Source organism: Pholis gunnellus (assembly GCF_910591455.1).
Source record: "Pholis gunnellus genome assembly, chromosome: 3".
Classification (NCBI taxonomy): Eukaryota; Metazoa; Chordata; class Actinopteri; order Perciformes; family Pholidae; genus Pholis; species Pholis gunnellus.
Genome location: NC_136529.1, coordinates 28899445 through 28919057, shown reverse-complemented (window position 1 = coordinate 28919057; position 19613 = coordinate 28899445). Strand labels below are relative to the sequence as shown.

The window sequence follows — 19613 nt, the reverse complement described above, 5'->3', positions numbered from 1 at the left end:
GTCCGCATCCCAGTGACCTGTTCAATGTTAAGACATCAAATATATCATATTAAACAACTGCAAATTATAAAACATAAAGACATGACATATATCATGTTAAACAACTGCAAATTAATATATATATATATATATATTCCGATTAGTTTTTTCATTTGAATTGACATTAGAAGATGTCGAGTGAACCAAAGGAAACAGCACTGACCTCAGATGGTGGATTCTGATCTGGAGATGAATCAGGTTCTGCTTCAGGAAGAGAAAGTTATTTATACAGCAGGTTCATTGAGTGTGTGTGTGTGTGTGTGTGTGTGTGTGTGTGTGTGTGTGTGTGTGTGTGTGTGCAGACTTCTGACCTGAAACACACCCTCACTGTTTGCGTGTGTGACGAATAGATGTGTCAGACAATTAGTACATTTACTATGTGTATACAATTTACCACAATGGACAACTTGAGTGGTTCAACTGCTTAAAGGTGTTCAAACATGTTCTTATTTATTTGACCTTTAGATGCCACATTGCAGAAAGTGTACACAGGTTCTCAATGACCCCATCAAATGCACTTTGCACTGGTATCCTGTAGGTGACTGTAATTTGGGATAGACATCTGTGAGCTGGGCCCTCAGATATGTAAATATACGAGTTTGGAATTACACAAATGTGTAACCAGCTGTTTGATTGAACTTCACACTGTCTGCATGTTACTAAAGAAAGTCAAGCCTTGACTTCTGCAAACTTTCCTGTTTTTTTGTGGAGAAGGTTAAAGTATGCTGACTCAGCACCACAGATGCCTTCTCAAGTACTTCCTAAAAGTCGTGTCTCTTACGCCGTTATTATTTTTTACCAATATCTACAATCATTACTAGCATTATTGCTGCTGTTATTATTACTATTATTTGTATTTATTTTATATTTATAGATTTATTTTGTTTATTAATAAATAAAGCCATTATTATTATTATTATTATTATTATATTAGCAAGCTCCTTCTTTCCTGTCACCGTTATCCTTTGTTTGGGTTCTTTACAGACGGTTCTGTCCACGTTTGACTGCTTCAACACTTAGCCGTCTATAAAGCCGTCTAAGAGCAAGATGGCCCAAATGGTGGATCTAGTAAATGATAGCGGTCCATGGTCAGGCTGTGGATGGAGGTACTGTGTGGCGTGGATGGATGTGGAGCCACCTAGAACCTCCGTCTGGTCAGCCTCAACAGATCCGTGATGGACGGAACCTTCTGGGCCTTTTGGCTGAAATGAGATCTCATGTTTGACATCGTGGACGAGAAACACATCATGATTCTATAGCTTGTCTGTCTCCCTGTCTGTCTCCCTGTCTGTCTGTCTGTCTGTCTGTCTCCCTGTCTCCCTGTCTGTCTCCCTGTCTGTCTGTCTGTCTCCCTGTCTCCCTGTCTGTCTGTATGTCTGACTGTCTGTCTGTCGGTCTGTGTGTGTGTGTGTTATATTTAAACCTCAGGGACAAACAGAAACTCTATTATAGCAGCAAAGAGAGAGATGTGATGAATATTCGATCATTTATCAGAATAGTTATTATAACAAAATGTATTACATCATTTATATCGTTTATTGATCCTCAGTGTGTTGTCGGCCATAATATAAACCAGACGCCAAAAGTATCGCTCAAGACCACGAGCCGGTTGCTTTTCTAACAAAGTCGTTTCCTCCACCAGCGTGAATATTTAATCCTGATCAATGCGGTCAATGCGATCAATGAGATCAATGAGATCAATGAGATCAATGCGATCAATGCGATCAATGAGATCAATGAGATCAATGAGATCAATGCGATCAATGCGATCAATGAGATCAATGAGATCAATGAGATCAATGCGATCAATGCGATCAATGCGATCAATGCGATCAATGAGATCAATGCGATCAATGCGATCAATGAGATCAATGAGATCAATGCGATCAATGCGATCAATGCGATCAATGAGATCAATGAGATCAATGAGATCAATGCGATCAATGCGATCAATGCGATCAATGCGATCAAGGCGATCAATGCGATCAATGAGATCAATGCGGTCAATGCGATCAATGCGATCAATGAGATCAATGAGATCAATGAGATCAATGCGATCAATGAGATCAATGCGGTCAATGCGATCAATGCGATCAATGCGATCAATGAGATCAATGAGATCAATGCGATCAATGCGATCAATGCGATCAATGCGATCAATGAGATCAATGAGATCAATGCGATCAATAAGATCAATGAGATCAATGAGATCAATGCGATCAATGCGATCAATGAGATCAATGCGGTCAATGCGATCAATGCGATCAATGCGATCAATGAGATCAATGCGATCAATGCGATCAATGCGATCAATGCGATCAAGGCGATCAATGAGATCAATGCGATCAATGCGATCAATGCGATCAATGAGATCAATGCGATCAATGCGATCAATGCGATCAATGCGATCAATGAGATCAATGTGATCAATGTGATCATATGTGATCAATGCGATCAATGCGATCAATGCGATCAATGAGATCAATGTGATCAATGAGATCAATGTGATCAATGTGATCAATGAGATCAATGTGATCAATGCGATCAATGAGATCAATGTGATCATATGTGATCAATGAGATCAATGTGATCAATGTGATCAATGTGATCAATGTGATCAATGTGATCAATGAGATCAATGTGATCAATGAGATCAATGAGATCAATGTGATCAATGTGATCAATGTGATCATATGTGATCAATGCAATCAATGCAATCAATGAGATCAATGTGATCAATGAGATCAATGAGATCAATGTGATCAATGTGATCAATGTGATCAATGAGATCAATGTGATCAATGTGATCATATGTGATCAATGAGATCATATGTGGGAAAACCAATCAAATGTATTCCGTACGTTTAGAAAGAAGAACTCTTGTTATTGGGTCACAATCATGTTCTCTGGAGTAAAGTAAAGGCTGACGGCGTATTAATATCTGATATTATGTTCACAGATACAACGACTTATTCTGTATCAATATAAATAACATTTCACAACAGAAATGGTTCAAATATAAATGTATACATTATTGTTTGTGTGTTCATGTGTTCATGTGTTTATGTTTGTGTGTTTATGTTTTTGTTTTTTGTGTTTGTTCATGTGTTCATGTGTTCATGTGTGTGTTTATGTGTTCATGTTCATGTATTCATGTGTGTGTGTTTGTGTTCATGTGTTCATGTGTTTATGTGAGTGTTTATGTGTTCATGTGTTTGTGTTCATGTGTTTGTGTGCATTCATGTGTTCATGTGTTCGTGTTTATGTTTGTGTTCTTGTGTTTAGTTTGTGTTCATGTGTTCATGTGTGCATGTGTTCATGTGTTCATATGTTCATGTGTTCATGTGTTCATATGTTCATGTGTGCATGTGTGCATGTGTTCGTGTTTATGTTTGTGTTCTTGTGTTTAGTTTATGTGTTCATGTGTTCATGTGTGCATGTGTTCATGTGTTCATATGTCCATGTGTTCATATGTCCATGTGTTCATATGTTCATATGTTCATGTGTTCATATGTCCATGTGTTCATATGTTCATATGTTCATATGTTCATGTGTTCATGTGTGCATGTGTTCATGTGTTCATATGTTCATATGTTCATATGTTCATATGTTCATGTGTTCATGTGTTCATATGTCCATGTGTTCATATGTCCATGTGTTCATATGTTCATGTGTTCATATGTCCATGTGTTCATATGTTCATATGTTCATATGTTCATGTGTTCATGTGTGCATGTGTTCATGTGTTCATATGTCCATGTGTTCATATGTTCATATGTTCATATGTTCATGTGTTCATGTGTTCATATGTCCATGTGTTCATATGTTCATATGTTCATGTGTTCATGTGTTCATATGTCCATGTGTTCATATGTCCATGTGTTCATATGTTCATGTGTTCATATGTCCATGTGTTCATATGTTCATATGTTCATGTGTTCATGTGTTCATATGTCCATGTGTTCATATGTTCATGTGTTCATATGTCCATGTGTTCATGTGTTCATGTGTTCATGTGTTCATATGTCCATGTGTTCATATGTCCATGTGTTCATATGTCCATGTGTTCATATGTCCATGTGTTCATATGTTCATATGTCCATGTGTTCATATGTCCATGTGTTCATATGTCCATGTGTTCATATGTCCATGTGTTCATATGTTCATGTGTTCATGTGTTCATATGTCCATGTGTTCATGTGTTCATATGTCCATGTGTTCATATGTCCATGTGTTCATATGTTCATGTGTTCATGTGTTCATATGTCCATGTGTTCATATGTCCATGTGTTCATATGTCCATGTGTTCATATGTCCATGTGTTCATATGTCCATGTGTTCATATGTTCATATGTCCATGTGTTCATATGTCCATGTGTTCATATGTCCATGTGTTCATATGTCCATGTGTTCATGTGTTCATATGTCCATGTGTTCATATGTTCATGTGTTCATGTGTTCATATGTCCATGTGTTCATGTGTTCATATGTCCATGTGTTCATATGTCCATGTGTTCATATGTTCATGTGTTCATGTGTTCATATGTCCATGTGTTCATATGTCCATGTGTTCATATGTCCATGTGTTCATATGTCCATGTGTTCATGACTGTTCTAGGTGGAAACGTCTGGTTTTTAATGAAATATCTACATCAGAGTATCTGGAGCATCACATGTGTGGGTTGGATTCTACTCAACATGGCCAGAAAAAGAGAACTTTCATGTGAAACTCGCCGTCTGTTCTTGTTCTTAGAAATGAAGCTATTCCATGAGAGACATTGTGAAGAAACTGAAAATTTACACGAAGTTGTCTGGGTGACCCCAAACCTTTGAACGGTAGTGTATATATATATATATATATATATATATATATATATATATATATATATATATATATATATATATATGTATATATATGTAACAGTATGGTAACATTTGAACACAAACTAAAGCTCGTTGGATTTGCTTCAATGTTTGGTTTCTGCTCTGTGATGTTTACTTGTAGATCAGCTGACATCGAGTCCTTTAACATCCAGACCTGATGAAGATGAAGAGGATGAAGATGACTGTGGTGTTAAGAAGATTCTAATGACTCTAATAAAACATTTAGTTTTATCCTTCCTGGAACTATTTGTCTGTCAAACTAAAAGTGAGTGAAGTTGCTGTAGCGCCGTGAGGGACCTCGTGACATCATGAATCCTCAGAGGAGCTGCAGAGCGTCTCATCAGTAAAGGTCAAAGCAATCAGTGAAGGTCAAAGCAACCACTTGTTGTTTTATCATGAGGGTTATTAATATGTCCTCAGAGACTCATGTTTGACATCATTTACTCAGTGAATCAAAAACAAGTTGCAGCATCCTCGATGGAGAACGGGTTCACTTCACCACGACGTTCTCTGTGGACGCGCTCTTCATCATCATCATCATCCTCTGTTCCTTTAGCAGCTTTTACTTTGAAACTAATGAACTGAAACTTTCCTTCGTTAGTTTGTGATGATCACAACTTTCCTTTCAAGTTTTCACGCTCTGAAAGACACATTTATGATATTTAACTAAATATGTGCAACAAGGAGGAGGAGAGGAGAGGAGAGGAGAGAGGAGAGAGGAGGAGAGAGGAGAGGAGAGGAGAGAGGAGAGAGGAGAGAGGAGAGGAGAGGAGAGAGGAGAGAGGAGAGGAGAGGAGAGAGGAGGAGAGAGGAGAGGAGAGAGGAGAGAGGAGAGGAGAGGAGAGAGGAGAGGAGAGGAGAGAGGAGAGGAGAGAGGAGAGAGGAGGAGAGAGGAGAGGAGAGGAGAGAGGAGAGAGGAGAGGAGAGGAGAGAGGAGAGAGGAGAGGAGAGGAGAGAGGAGGAGAGAGGAGAGGAGAGAGGAGAGAGGAGAGGAGAGGAGAGAGGAGAGGAGAGAGGAGAGAGGAGAGAGGAGAGGAGAGGAGAGAGGAGAGGAGAGAGGAGAGAGGAGAGGAGAGAGGAGAGAGGAGAGAGGAGAGGAGAGGAGAGAGGAGAGAGGAGAGAGGAGAGGAGAGGAGAGAGGAGAGAGGAGGAGAGAGGAGAGGAGAGGAGAGGAGAGAGGAAGAGAGGAGGAGAGGAGAGGAGAGAGGAGAGGAGAGAGGAGGAGAGAGGAGAGGAGAGAGGAGAGAGGAGAGGAGAGGAGAGAGGAGGAGAGAGGAGAGGAGAGAGGAGAGGATAAAATATGAATAGTTGAATGAATTTAGCAGTAGAGCCTCAGTTTTTGGGAACACCTGTAGACTCTTGGAACATGTTGGATGATTCCTTTGTTTTAATGCACGATGAGAGCGGCACAATTAATGGAATATTCTCTGCGATCGAGGCTTCAGTTCATCGTTAAACTGAGACGATTATCTGTGATATCAACGTTTAAAATGCTCACAGAAAACTCAAAAGTCAAGCGCCGCCTTAACTTCCCACCAGGGGGCGCTCCAGATGTTGTGGATGTCATTCTGCTGTGTGAACCTGTGAACACCTTCAAAGTAGAGAAGTAATATTAATGGAGTACAGCAGAAGATGCACTGAAGACGTTTAGTTTCACTGCTGCAAACAGGAAGCTGGTGGAGATCCCGCCTCTCTCTTTGTTAACATTAGTGTGTTGTTGTCAGAGCTTCTTCTTCTTTGCTCACATAGCCGGCCGCGTACCATTTAGTGCATGTTAGCGTGCTACCACTGTTAGCTGTGAGCTGCCGGCTCGATGCCACCATGTTGAGAGCCGTTGGGAGTCAATCAAAACGCTCCCGGTCTCTGACTTTGCACCTTTAATATCTTGTGATTTCATTTTGAATCCCCGTGAATAAGAACAGACGGTCTCGTCCAGCGTTCGTAGGAAAACACACTAAAAAGAAGAAGTAACTTCTGATCCATATCGCTCGAACGAGGATTTGTTGACGCTCTGTTGGTTTAAACGTGAGAGTGCAAACAAGAATAATGGAGATCTCAGCATTGACTGAAATAATTGTGATTATCATTTCAGGCGAATAATCAATAATAATCAATAATAATCAATAATCAATGAACGAAGGGATTCAGTGACTCCGTTCATTTATTATCTGTTTTATTCATCATGAACTCAGAGCTACAGGACACGTTGATGTCTGAAATGACACTGACAGAAACATTTACACAACAACTCTTTGTTTGTGTGAGACGTGTTTGTTCAGACGAAAGAGAGGAACCAGAGGAACCAGTGGAACCAGAGGAACCAGAGGAACCAGAGGAACCAGAGGAACCAGAGGAACCAGCGGGTGTCACTGCTCGTCCACTGAGACGCGGACTAAAGGTCCTCGTCAGCAGTGAAGCGCTCGGTGATCCCTGAGGAGCTGCTCTCTAATCACAGCCCTGGAGGAGCTCCTGCTGCCTCCTTCACAACAATCGGCCATCAGGGAACTCCTCACCTTTCACAATGACACAAGAGTTCAAAGTCTAACAAAGAAAAGTTCAGTGAAGATGTTTCTCAGCCCGTCTGAAGGTGGACCTGGTCCCACGTATGACAGGAAGTGGTTCTGGATTACAGATTTTTTAATGCAGTTCATACATTCAAGGTTCCCAGAGGATGAATCCTCTGAGGATCTCCTCACTTTTCCTCTCGCGCCACCACGAGGTTGACATTTGTGGTTTTGAGTGAAACATCCCAACATTTATTGGACGGATTGTCATGAAATTTGGTACAAATATTCATGTTCCCCTCTGGATGAATCGTATGAACGTTGGTGATTCTTTTAGCGTCCAACACTTTGGTTTATGAACAAATAAAAAAATGATATTTCCCATCAGCCTCAGCTGGACTTTGTTTAGTGCTAATTAGCAAATGTTAGCATGCTAACAGGCTAAACTACGAAGGTGATCACGGTAAATGTTACACCTGCTAAATATCAGCATGTTAGCATTTCTGTGAGTGTGTTAGCATACTGTTAGCATTTAGCTCAAAGCAGAGACGGTAAAATAATCATTCAATGATTTTATGTTTTAAAGAGAAAATGAAGATCGCAGCTTTCAACGTCCAGAAACTTGGAGTGAGAAAAGTCAACAATGAAGACATCTGTAAAAATCTTATCAAGGTAACTCACAGTGTGATGATTCATTCATTCATTCATTCATTTAAATGATTTATGTTATGTCATTTGTGATGCTCAGACGGTGTGAAAAAACGAGCTTTTTATGATCAGAGGTCAGATTTAGTTCCAGTTATTATTAATATCACTGAGTTTGGTTTGGAGTCAGTCTTTCTCTCGTGTTCTGTTTGTAGATCGTGTCTCGGTACAGCGTGGTGGTGATGCTGGAGGTGATGGATGTGAGCGGGAAGGTCATGAAGAACTTCCTCTCAAAGCTCAACAAATACGGGTGAGTTCAGTTCACCTGCACAGGTAAACCATCTCACAGAGCTCTGAAGAAATAACTCAGAAGCTAAAACAAATCTGTAGCATGAGGATAATAATGCCTCCTTCAGTATTTCTATGTTGCTTCAGCGTCCGTCTCTGCAGACATTTAACCAGCTTAAAAACACTCGACTCTGCTGTTAACAGAGCCGAACGGTTTGACTTGGTTTGGTTGTCGTTAACCATGTTTTTTCGTTTGAAAAAAAGAATGCTTGATTTACCCAGGATTCATTGCAAATTAGTCCTACTTCAAGTCTAGTTTGATCTCAGTCTTGGTCGTAGTCTACGTTTGTGAAACCGGCCTCAGAAAAGTCAAAAAAGGTCTATTTGTTCAGTAAAACTAGTTAAATTCATCCAAATGGACTCAAACTTTATTTTGAATATGTCAAAATAAATCAGGCGTAATCATCTTATTTCCTTAGCGACGATGTTTCCCGTCCGTCTTTATTAAAATAGTAAATAATATCTTTTCTCTCTCATGTTTAAACTGTTTAGAAAAGTCTGTAACAGGAACAAGAGAATAGTTCAAGTTAAAGAACGAGACTCTCTACGGACTGAATCTAGCGTTTTTAATGATCTCATTATAAATGAAGTTCTGTGTGAATGACGGTTGTGTTTTGGTGACAGGAGGAACAGAAACCATCAGTTCACCATGAGGTGCAGTGAATCTCTGGGACGAAGCTCCTACAAGGAGCAGTTTGTCTTCTTCTACAGGTACGAAGACGATAAATCACCAAATCCTCTTCTTCTCTTTGTTCAGTAAAACAGTTAAAAGAAGAGAAGCTGCAAAACATGAACACATTTTAAATGTGATCATGCTGCTGCAGCGCCACCTGCAGGTGAAACACCATCACGTTACGCACGGACAACAACGACTTTAATTTGGCTACAAATTACAGTAGAAATCTGTAAATGAGTTTTGTTTGAGGGCGATTTGTATTTCTGTCTTTATTGTATTGATGAGTATCTTTAATAAGAGTTATGAGATCAAACATCTTATAAACGATGAGATGGTGAAACTGTCCACAGAGTTTAACTGAAACACTTCAATAGGTTTGCGATATCGTATAAATCAATCCATAAATATAAACATAACAATAATGAATATGAAAGAGTTGACAGACGTCATGAGTACGTCTTCAAAAATAACAACAAAGACGTTTGTTTATAAGGTTTCTGATTAAAAAACAAACGTGTGTCTCAGAGAGGACGAGGTGACGATGCTCAACTCCTACCAGTACCAAGAAGATGAGGAAGATGAAGAAGAAGAGGATGAATATGATGATGATGATGATGATGATGAAGAAGAGGATGAATATGATGATGAAGATGATCAAGATGATGATGATGATGATGATGATGATGATGATGATGATGATGATGATGATGATGATCAAGATCAATATCATGATGAAGATCAAGATGATGATGAAGATGAAGATGATGAAGATCAAGATGATGATGATGATGAAAAAGAAGATCATGAAGATGGAAAAGTGGATTTGCTCGCCAGAGAGCCTTTCATTCTGCATTTCAAGTGTCCAAATACAGGTACTGTGTGTGTGTGTGTGTGTGTGTGTGTGTGTGTGTGTGTGTGTGTGTGTGTGTGTGTGTGTGTGTGTGTGTGTGTGTGTGTGCGCGTGCGTGTGGACACTTTGGTCCAGACCTTCAAAGAGCTGATTGAAGACTTTCGGGGCTTTATGTCTATGAGGGTCCTCACCAGTCTAGTGTCTCACTGGGTGTGTGTGTGTGTGTGTGTGTGTGTGTGTGTGGTCCCAGTTGTGCAGCAGCTGGTGCTGGTCCCCGTTCACACCAAACCAGAGGACGCGCTCATCGAGCTGGATGCTGTGGCCGACGTGGTGGAAGCCGTGAGGAGGAGATGGAGCACTGATGTGGGTTTGAAATGTGTCGAGTACATAAAGTAACAATGTAATTATATACAACAATAGATTATATGAGCCGTGTTTACAGTTAACAATTAACGTAAATATACAAGTATTAGCCGTGTTTACAGTCAGCAGCCTCACAGAAGTCCAGCCGGTAAACGAGCAGAATGTTAGAACAGCTTCATATACAAAACCCAAACTGGGTTATAAATGTTTACATTTATGTTATTGTTGTTCTATAATTAAACTGCAACAATAGAACATAAAACATCTCCGATTTAGCTTTTTTGTACGGTAACACTATAAACATCTCTCCAATCACATTCACACTCATGTACTGTAAACCAAAATCATTTCATCTCATAACATGAGACGACAATTCACGACATCACGTCACGTTAAAGGATTTAGAGTCGTTATTAAGATGCTGTTTTATTTCTGTGTGCATGTTGTCGTCCAGACGAGTGAGAAGCTCTGAACATTGAATTTAAACAACGTCGACACATGAATTCAGCCGATCACAGAGAAACAGCTGGTTCAGAGGGTGTTGAGTTATTCTTTGATATGTTTTTGGTTCTGACTCGGATGTGAGCCGACTTTAGTGATGAGCATCTTTACGACTTAATGATCTGCTCAATGACTAAAGTAAAACATGAACACGTGTGTACATGCAGTGGGTTTTCATCATAGTTTTGGTCATTTCTTTTGCAGAACATCATGATTTTGGGGGACTTTAATGCAGATGGCCGTTATCTCTCCAAGAAGAAGAAGGCAGAGATCCGCCTCTGCTCCGCTGACTATCATTGGCTGATAGACGACGACGTCGACACGACGACCAGTAACCTCAACGACCACACCTACGACAGGTGAGTCCCTCGGCGCTGCGGTTTGATCCGGCTGGTTGTTCTGCTTGATGACCTGATGCTCGACGCGCTTCCTGTCTGCAGGATCGTGGTGTTTGGAAAGACCATGCTGAACGCCGTCGTGCCCGGCTCGGCCAAGTCCTTCAACTTCCAGACGGAGTTCAAACTGACGGAGAAAGACGTGAGACGCCCGTCTGTGTTGAACTCATCGAGAGTTTTATGATTATAATTATTATGATTATTATTATTCAAGCTGTGTTTGGTGTCCAGGCTCTGAGCATCAGTGACCACTACCCTGTGGAGGTGGAGCTGAAGACCAATCAGAGACCCAGAGCACAGAGACAGAGGAGGCCGACGCCCACTGAAGGACAGAAGAGAGGTCGAGGTTCGTCTCTTTGTTACATATATATATATATATATATATGTACACTGAAAGCATTGTTTAACAGCTTGAATGCTTTCTTCTGTCCATACTGGTTGCAAAGTAGATTCAATACAAAAATAAAAATCACATTCCTCTTCATGTGGAAACGTGTATTCCTCATGTGAAATAGTTATTATTTCCTGTTATTGCAGCTTCAGGACGGAAACAGGAAATCTGGTCATAAAAAGAAACTAGTTTGATGAGCTGGAGTTCTGAAGGATTCAGACTGAAAACATTTGTTTAAAGTAACAATAAAATACCTCAATTCAAAGAGCTGAAGGAAAAGAAACAGCATCAGAATGACATTTAAAAACTCAAATAAACGGAATAGAATCTGAACAGATGAGATTAAAGCGACCGTCACAGCTGTCAATGTACAGATGAACGTAAAGGTTTTATTGAAACACAACAATTAGAATCTTATTATCCTTTAATGTGTCTTTTTCTGGGTCAACTGCACATTTCAGGACCACAGAAGAAGAACAACACGCCAGCAAAAAGGAAGAGCGGAGCGTCAAACACACGAGCCAAGAGGAGCCGTTAGAACAAACAAACATCTTCCATCATTCAAGCGTTTGAAAGCAGCATTACTGGAGTTATTAGCTAATCCTGTCATTGCATGAATAGCATAAAGCATAAAGCGTGCATTCTATCATGAAATGTTTGATCAATTTACTTTGAAAACAGTTTTAATTAAAGTGGAAAAGATTCAACAATGTGTTGGTTTTTTTGTCAGACGTTTGAGCTTCGTTGTACAGAATGATTTATCCATTCAGAGCCTCAATCAACCTGAACACACGTCTACGGACTGAGCGAGGAACCCGGAGAACCCAGAGAACCCAGAGAACCCGGAGAACCCGGAGGAAACCCACGTGAAAACGTGGAGAACAAACCCCGGGAATGGAACCCCGGCTCCTGCTGGGAGGTGACAGTGCTCACAACTAGAGGATCTATGAGCACACAAGAAATCCTGCAAGTCATCCTAAAGATATCATTTACAGATGTGCTCAGAATGTAACCTGCTATATTTTATATAGTAGGCTATGTCTCTGTTCGCCCAGCAGAGGGCAGTGGTGGCGCTGCAACAACAAAAACAACAACTAACAACGACTAACAAGCTAATTTACTCCTTAAACATTAAACAAACACAATGTAACATGCAGATCAGTGAGATTTAGAGGTTTGTTAGGGGTAGGCTAGCTGTTCCCCCCTGGTTCCAGTCTTTATGCTAAGCTAAGCTAACAACATCCAGACCACAGCTGTCTACTCAACACTTGTGACATTGATGTCGATCAAAGTTTTCAAAAACTATTTAGTCTCGAAGGAATTAATTTAAATATTTATCTCATGAAATAATCTCTTTTCTGGTGTTTGTGCTGAAGACAGGAAACGCTCACCAGCTCAGATAACAGAGAGAGAGAGAGAGAGAGAGTGTGTGTGTGTGTGTGTGTGTGTGTGTGTGTGTGTGTGTGTGTGTGTGTGTGTGTGTGTGTGTGTGTGTGTGTGTGTGTGTGTGTGAGAGAGAGCGGGCTTTGTGGTGAACAGAAGCACTTCCTGTCTGTTTATTCTTCTTCTACACTTTTCAGTTTCATTTGGTGAAATGATTCAGTCGCAGCTTTCATTGTGTGTATTTCTTCCAGAACTGTGAGTTTTTCTTCTGTTTGTTGTTCTTTTCTGGACTAAAACAATCTCTGAAGCTCAGGAACTGAAGCTGTGGAAGAAACTGCTAAATAAAACAAAAAATACTCTTTTACACCGGAGCAGAATGGTGTGAGCCAAACATCCAAAACATAATTATCCATTATTTTAATTAAAAGGATTATAACGTAATGATGCTTTTAGAAATCCGAGCATTAATAAATGTGTAATATCTGAAGCATTTATAGGTTGTGGGAGTTTAAAAATGTTTTTTTTGCATTTTATGAAAATGTATTTCCATTAACGACAGCGTTATTTCTTTTCCACCACATGTTAGAGATATACTTATACTTATACACACTTGTTTTACTTTTTGCTTTAGTTATTTGTTACTTTACAGGTTAAAACATTTTGTACAAAGCGTGTCGTCATCTTATGAAATTTGATACATTATTACAGATGAAAACCATAACATGTCTAAACCATAACCCTGTAATATGATAAATATATTAATATATAAACTGATTAATATATTAATATATATCTGAACTGTGAAATTCTACATAATACTGGTGTAACTTTATAAACAGATGGATGTTGCTTATACTTCTGTACTCAAGTAAAATAAGTTTCATTGGAGTATTTTTTTAAGACATTTATACTAATAATTATACAATACATAATTCATAGCAATACCAAAACTCCCCCAAAATGCTTTAAGACATGAATGACGTTAAATAAATTGTGTTCTTGCAGAAATTAAATATTTAAGTCAATTTAAGTTCTTTTTACAACAAATAACATGATTTAACGCTTCATATGAACTCTTATCTTCATAAATAAAGTCACCTTCATGCTGCATGTAAAATCATAAACGCTGTGTTGTGAACGTGTGTGAAGAAGCTGACTGACAACATCGGACAGAACCATCCGCAGAGTTCTTTCTCTTCTGGGTTCATCTCTTAGTTTCCCCTGGTTCATACCTCCATCTCTTCCTCATTTTATTTCTCTCCTTATTTAGTTTCGCTTACAGTTTGTCCTCGTTATTCATCCTCTGAAGAGTTTTAATCTTCTGAAGTGAAGATGAAGATCGCAGCTTTCAACGCCAAAAACCTGGGAATGAAAAAGGTCACGGACAAGAAGGTGGTCCACTACCTCACCGAGGTACAACTGCGTCACCAGAATTTGTATCCATAATGTACTTTTCAAGTGTGTTCAGTGTGTTCAGTGTGTTCAGTGTGTTGGATTGAATCAGTGTTGTGTGGACAGATCGTGTCTCGGTACAGCGTGGTGCTGATCCTGGAGGTGATGGATAAAAGCGGTACGGCCATGGAAGAGTTATTTAAAGAGCTCAACAACAACAGGTGAGTTCTCTGCAGAGAAGCAATCTTTTTCTCTCACGGAAAACATTTCCATTTCCCACAATTTCAACCAGAAAGTTGATTCAGACTGAGCACACCTGTTTATTTGCTGCCTGTGGAGCTTCTTCTGTCCCTCAGACAGACATTAGACAGTCATGTCCAAACGTCTGTAAATTATCAGATATGTTTTTTACGTTGTGGATACAAGTGTGCCGGCTGTGAACTCCCTTACTCCAGCAGACCGCTGTTGAGACCGCTGTTGGTTCCTCATTTGAAACGAGAAGTCAATGATGATTTATTTGTTACATAACTTCTGCAGTCATTTTAACTCAAAACACAATCTTTTCCTAAACCTAACTAAGTAGTTTTGTTTAAACCTAACTAAGTAGTTTTGTTTAAACCTAACTAAGTGGTTTTGTTGCCTAAACCTAACTAAGTAGTTTTGTTTAAACCTAACTAAGTAGTTTTGTTGCCTAAACCTAACTAAGTGGTTTTGTTGTCTCAACCTAACTAAGTAGTTTTGTTTAAACCTAACTAAGTAGTTTTGTTGCCTAAACCTAACTAAGTAGTTTTGTTTAAACCTAACTAAGTGGTTTTGTTGTCTCAACCTAACTAAGTAGTTTTGTTTAAACCTAACTAAGTAGTTTTGTTTAAACCTAACTAAGTAGTTTTGTTGCCTAAACCTAACTAAGTAGTTTTGTTTAAACCTAACTAAGTAGTTTTGTTTAAACCTAACTAAGTAGTTTTGTTGCCTAAACCTAACTAAGTAGTTTTGTTTAAACCTAACTAAGTGGTTTTGTTGTCTCAACCTAACTAAGTAGTTTTGTTTAAACCTAACTAAGTAGTTTTGTTGTCTAAACCTAACTAAGTGGTTTTGTTGTCTCAACCTAACTAAGTAGTTTAGTTGTCTCAACCTAACTAAGTAGTTTTGTTTAAACCTAACTAAGTAGTTTTGTTGTCTAAACTTAACTAAGTGGTTTTGTTGACTAAACCTAACTAAGTAGTTTTGTTGACGAAACCTAACTAAGTGGTTTTGTTGTCTAAACCTAACTAAGTGGTTTTGTTTAAACCTAACTAAGTAGTTTAGTTGTCTAAACTTAACTAAGTGGTTTTGTTGTCTAAACCTAACTAAGTGGTTTTGTTTAAACCTAACTAAGTAGTTTTGTTGTCTAAACTTAACTAAGTGGTTTTGTTGTCTAAACCTAATTAAGTATTTCACTATCTTTTCCTGAACTTAACTGAGTTTCCTGTGAAGACAGAATTTATTCATAATTATTTTATTTTATTTTGAAAAGACTGTATTCATGTAAGGAGTTGTAATTGACACCTGTTGCTGGACTTTTGTAGGAAAATGTAACAAAAAAGAGGAGTAACTTCATGTAAGATATCGTACAAACCGTTGTCTGAGGACCCGTTGAGAGTGGGTTTCTGTTCTCCTTTACAGTCGGGGCCTTTTTGCATGTCTGTGCTCAGGGGCCCGTTGTAGTTGGATGTTAGGAAACACATGCTGGTGATTTAGCTCCACAAACTGTTTGTGTTCCAGCTCCAACAGAAACAGTCCTTACTCCATGATCGCCAGCCGCCAACTGGGACGAGACACCTACAAGGAGCGCTTCGTCTGCTTCTACAGGTGAGAACGCCCAGGTGTGATGAAGCCTTGTGACGTTAGTGTGTGAGGGTTCAACATGCAGGTACATGTAGCATTCAGATTCATGTGTTCATGTAGCATTCAGATTCATGTGTTCATGTAGCATTCAGGATCATGTGTTCATGTAGCATTCAGATTCATGTGTTCATGTAGCATTCAGATGCATGTGTTCATGTAGCATTCAGGATCATGTGTTCATGTAGCATTCAGATTCATGTGTTCATGTAGCATTCAGATGCATGTGTTCATGTAGCATTCAGGATCATGTGTGTTTGTGCGCGTGTGCGTGCGTGCGCGTGCGTGTGTGCACGTGCGTGTGTGTGTGTGTGCGTGCGTGTGTGCGTGCATGCGTGTGCTCGTGCGTGTGCGTGTTTGTGTGTGTGTGCGTGTGCGTGTGCGTGCGCGTGCGTGTGCGTGTGCGTGTGTGTGTGTGTGACTCAGAGAGGCTGATGTGACCCTGAGGACTTGTCATCAGTATGAAGATAATCAACCTGGAGACGTGGACGCCTTCGCCAGAGAGCCATTCATCCTGCGCTTCAGCAGTCCATCTACAAGTACATGTTTCTAATACGTGTTGTGTACCTTCAGCCTGTTGTGTACTTGTACGTGTCTGTACACTGTACCTGTGTGTATTCCAGAGGTGAAAGACCTGGTTCTGATCCCGGTCCACACCAAACCTACGGACACACTGAAGGAGCTGGATGAGCTGCACGACGTGGTTCTTTCTATCAAGAAGAAGTGGAAAACTAAGGTGAGAAAGTTCACCATGAATAAACCTTCATGACTCTGAGTTTACTGCCTGAAACAGAGGAGCTCTTATTCCAACTGTTGAAACATTCTAATGATATTATTCCGTTCCACAGGGATCTGTTTTGGCACTCTTTGCTTTTTCTAGTTTTCACAACATTTGTATGCAGATGACACAGTGATGTACTCCTGTGCCTTCACTGGATATACATATATATATATACATATATATATATAGTACAACGTCATTGTTACATCTTTGGCCTTTTCTAGTCTGCAGACTGATTTTAGCGCCCTGTCGGATCTGAAATTGTTCTTAAACTCAACCAAAACTATCGCCATGATTTTCTCTCCTGGATGATTTTGTGATGGCGTCTATTCAGTCCGTTTACAATTACAAATACTTGGGAATCTGGATGGATATACAGTATATATATACAGTATATATACATATATATACATATATATATACATACATATATGTATATGTATATATATATAGTACACCTTCATTGTAACATCTTTGGATCTCTGAAGTGTAAGTAAAGTAAAGTTTTGGTCGTGTTCTTTTGCAGAACATCATGATTTTGGGGGACTTTAATGCAGATGGCCGTTATCTCTCCAAGAAGAAGAAGGCAGAGATCCGCCTCTGCTCCGCTGACTATCATTGGCTGATAGACGACGACGTCGACACGACGACCAGTAACCTCAACGACCACACCTACGACAGGTGAGTCCCTCGGCGCTGCGGTCTGATCCAGCTGGTTGTTCTGCTTGATGACCTGATGCTCGACGCGCTTCCTGTCTGCAGGATCGTGGTGTTTGGAAAGACCATGCTGAACGCCGTCGTGCCCGGCTCGGCCAAGTCCTTCAACTTCCAGACGGAGTTCAAACTGACGGAGAAAGACGTGAGACGCCCGTCTGTGTTGAACTCATCGAGAGTTTTATGATTATAATTATTATGATTATTATTATTCAAGCTGTGTTTGGTGTCCAGGCTCTGAGCATCAGTGACCACTACCCTGTGGAGGTGGAGCTGAAGACCAATCAGAGACCCAGAGCACAGAGACAGAGGAGGCCGACGCCCACTGAAGGACAGAAGAGAGGTCGAGGTTCGTCTCTTTGTTTGAGGTTTGAACATTGAGAAATGTTCTGTCCTAACAGCTGAGCAACGCTTTCAATGCACATATGAGCTGAAACATGTTGTCTAAACGGACTGAAAGACATGTGAAGCTAATTATCACTAAATGTATTTTTTTCTGGGTCAACTGCACATTTCAGGACCACAGAAGAAGAAGAAGAAGATGCCAGCGAAAAGGAAGAGCGGAGCGGCATCGAACTCACCAGTCAAGAGAAAACGTTAGAACAAACAACCATTCAACCATTTTAAAGCCGCATTATTAGTTATAAATGATATTATTAATAGTTAAATGACAGAGTTATTAGCTTTTAAAATCCTAATATTGTATCAACAGCATGTCTTCTTGAATGTAATATGACAAGTGACTGTAATGTTGTCACAGTTTTAATAATTAAATCTTTTAAATCATTTTAAATGTGTTAAACATTGTTTGGGAAGAAAGTTTAAGACTCAAAAACGTGTTGTTTTTTTTTGTCGTTACTTCTCTCAGATGTTTGAGCTTCATTGAGCAGAATTTATGTCCTGAAGATAATTTACAAATGTGCTCAAAATGTAGTACTTTATATTATGATGTAAAGACAAACAAAAGAAGTGTAACTACCTGTTCAGGTACTCTGTTCACTACCTGTTCAGGTACTCTGTTCTCTACCTGTTCAGGTACTCTGTATACTACCTGTTCAGGTACTCTGTTCACTACCTGTTCAGGTACTCTGTTCTCTACCTGTTCAGGTACTCTGTTCACTACCTGTTCAGGTACTCTGTTCACTACCTGTTCAGGTACTCTGTTCACTACCTGTTCAGGTACTCTGTATACTACCTGTTCAGGTACTCTGTTCTCTACCTGTTCAGGTACTCTGTATACTACCTGTTCAGGTACTCTGTTCTCTACTTGTTCAGGTACTCTGTTCTCTACCTGTTCAGGTACTCTGTTCTCTACCTGTTCAGGTACTCTGTTCTCTACCTGTTCAGGTACTCTGTTCACTACTTGTTCAGGTACTCTGTTCTCTACCTGTTCAGGTACTCTGTTCACTACTTGTTCAGGTACTCTGTATACTACCTGCTCAGGTACTCTGTTCTCTACCTGTTCAGGTACTCTGTTCACTACTTGTTCAGGTACTCTGTTCACTACCTGTTCAGGTACTCTGTATACTACCTGTTCAGGTACTCTGTTCACTACTTGTTCAGGTACTCTGTTCTCTACCTGTTCAGGTACTCTGTTCTCTACCTGTTCAGGTATTCTGTTCACTACTTGTTCAGGTACTCTGTTCACTACCTGTTCAGGTACTCTGTATACTACCTTTTCAGGTACTCTGTTCACTACTTGTTCAGGTACTCTGTTCTCTACCTGTTCAGGTACTCTGTTCTCTACCTGTTCAGGTACTCTGTTCTCTACTTGTTCAGGTACTCTGTTCTCTACCTGTTCAGGTACTCTGTTCACTACTTGTTCAGGTACTCTGTATACTACCTTTTCAGGTACTCTGTTCACTA

At 39.8% G+C, this 19613-nt stretch overlaps 2 protein-coding genes across 2 annotated transcripts; both read left to right on the top strand.

Annotated features, from left to right (window-relative positions):
- Positions 1–8018: 8018 nt before the first annotated feature.
- On the top strand, positions 8019–12134 carry LOC306693947 (deoxyribonuclease-1-like 1; the record flags this gene model as incomplete). Its single annotated transcript, XM_079156634.1, has 8 exons — positions 8019–8099; positions 8288–8382; positions 9045–9131; positions 10764–10767; positions 11015–11169; positions 11251–11347; positions 11437–11551; positions 12058–12134. The coding sequence occupies 8 exons, from the start codon at positions 8019–8021 to the stop codon at positions 12132–12134; spliced, it is 711 nt and encodes a 236-aa protein (XP_079012760.1).
- Positions 12135–13189: 1055 nt separating this feature from the next.
- LOC306694024 (deoxyribonuclease-1-like) lies at positions 13190–18455 on the top strand. Its single transcript, XM_079156724.1, has 10 exons — positions 13190–13234; positions 14250–14392; positions 14498–14592; positions 16133–16219; positions 16679–16791; positions 16876–16988; positions 17560–17714; positions 17796–17892; positions 17982–18096; positions 18266–18455. The coding sequence occupies exons 2-10, from the start codon at positions 14312–14314 to the stop codon at positions 18346–18348; spliced, it is 939 nt and encodes a 312-aa protein (XP_079012850.1). The 5' UTR covers positions 13190–13234; positions 14250–14311; the 3' UTR covers positions 18349–18455.
- Positions 18456–19613: the final 1158 nt, after the last annotated feature.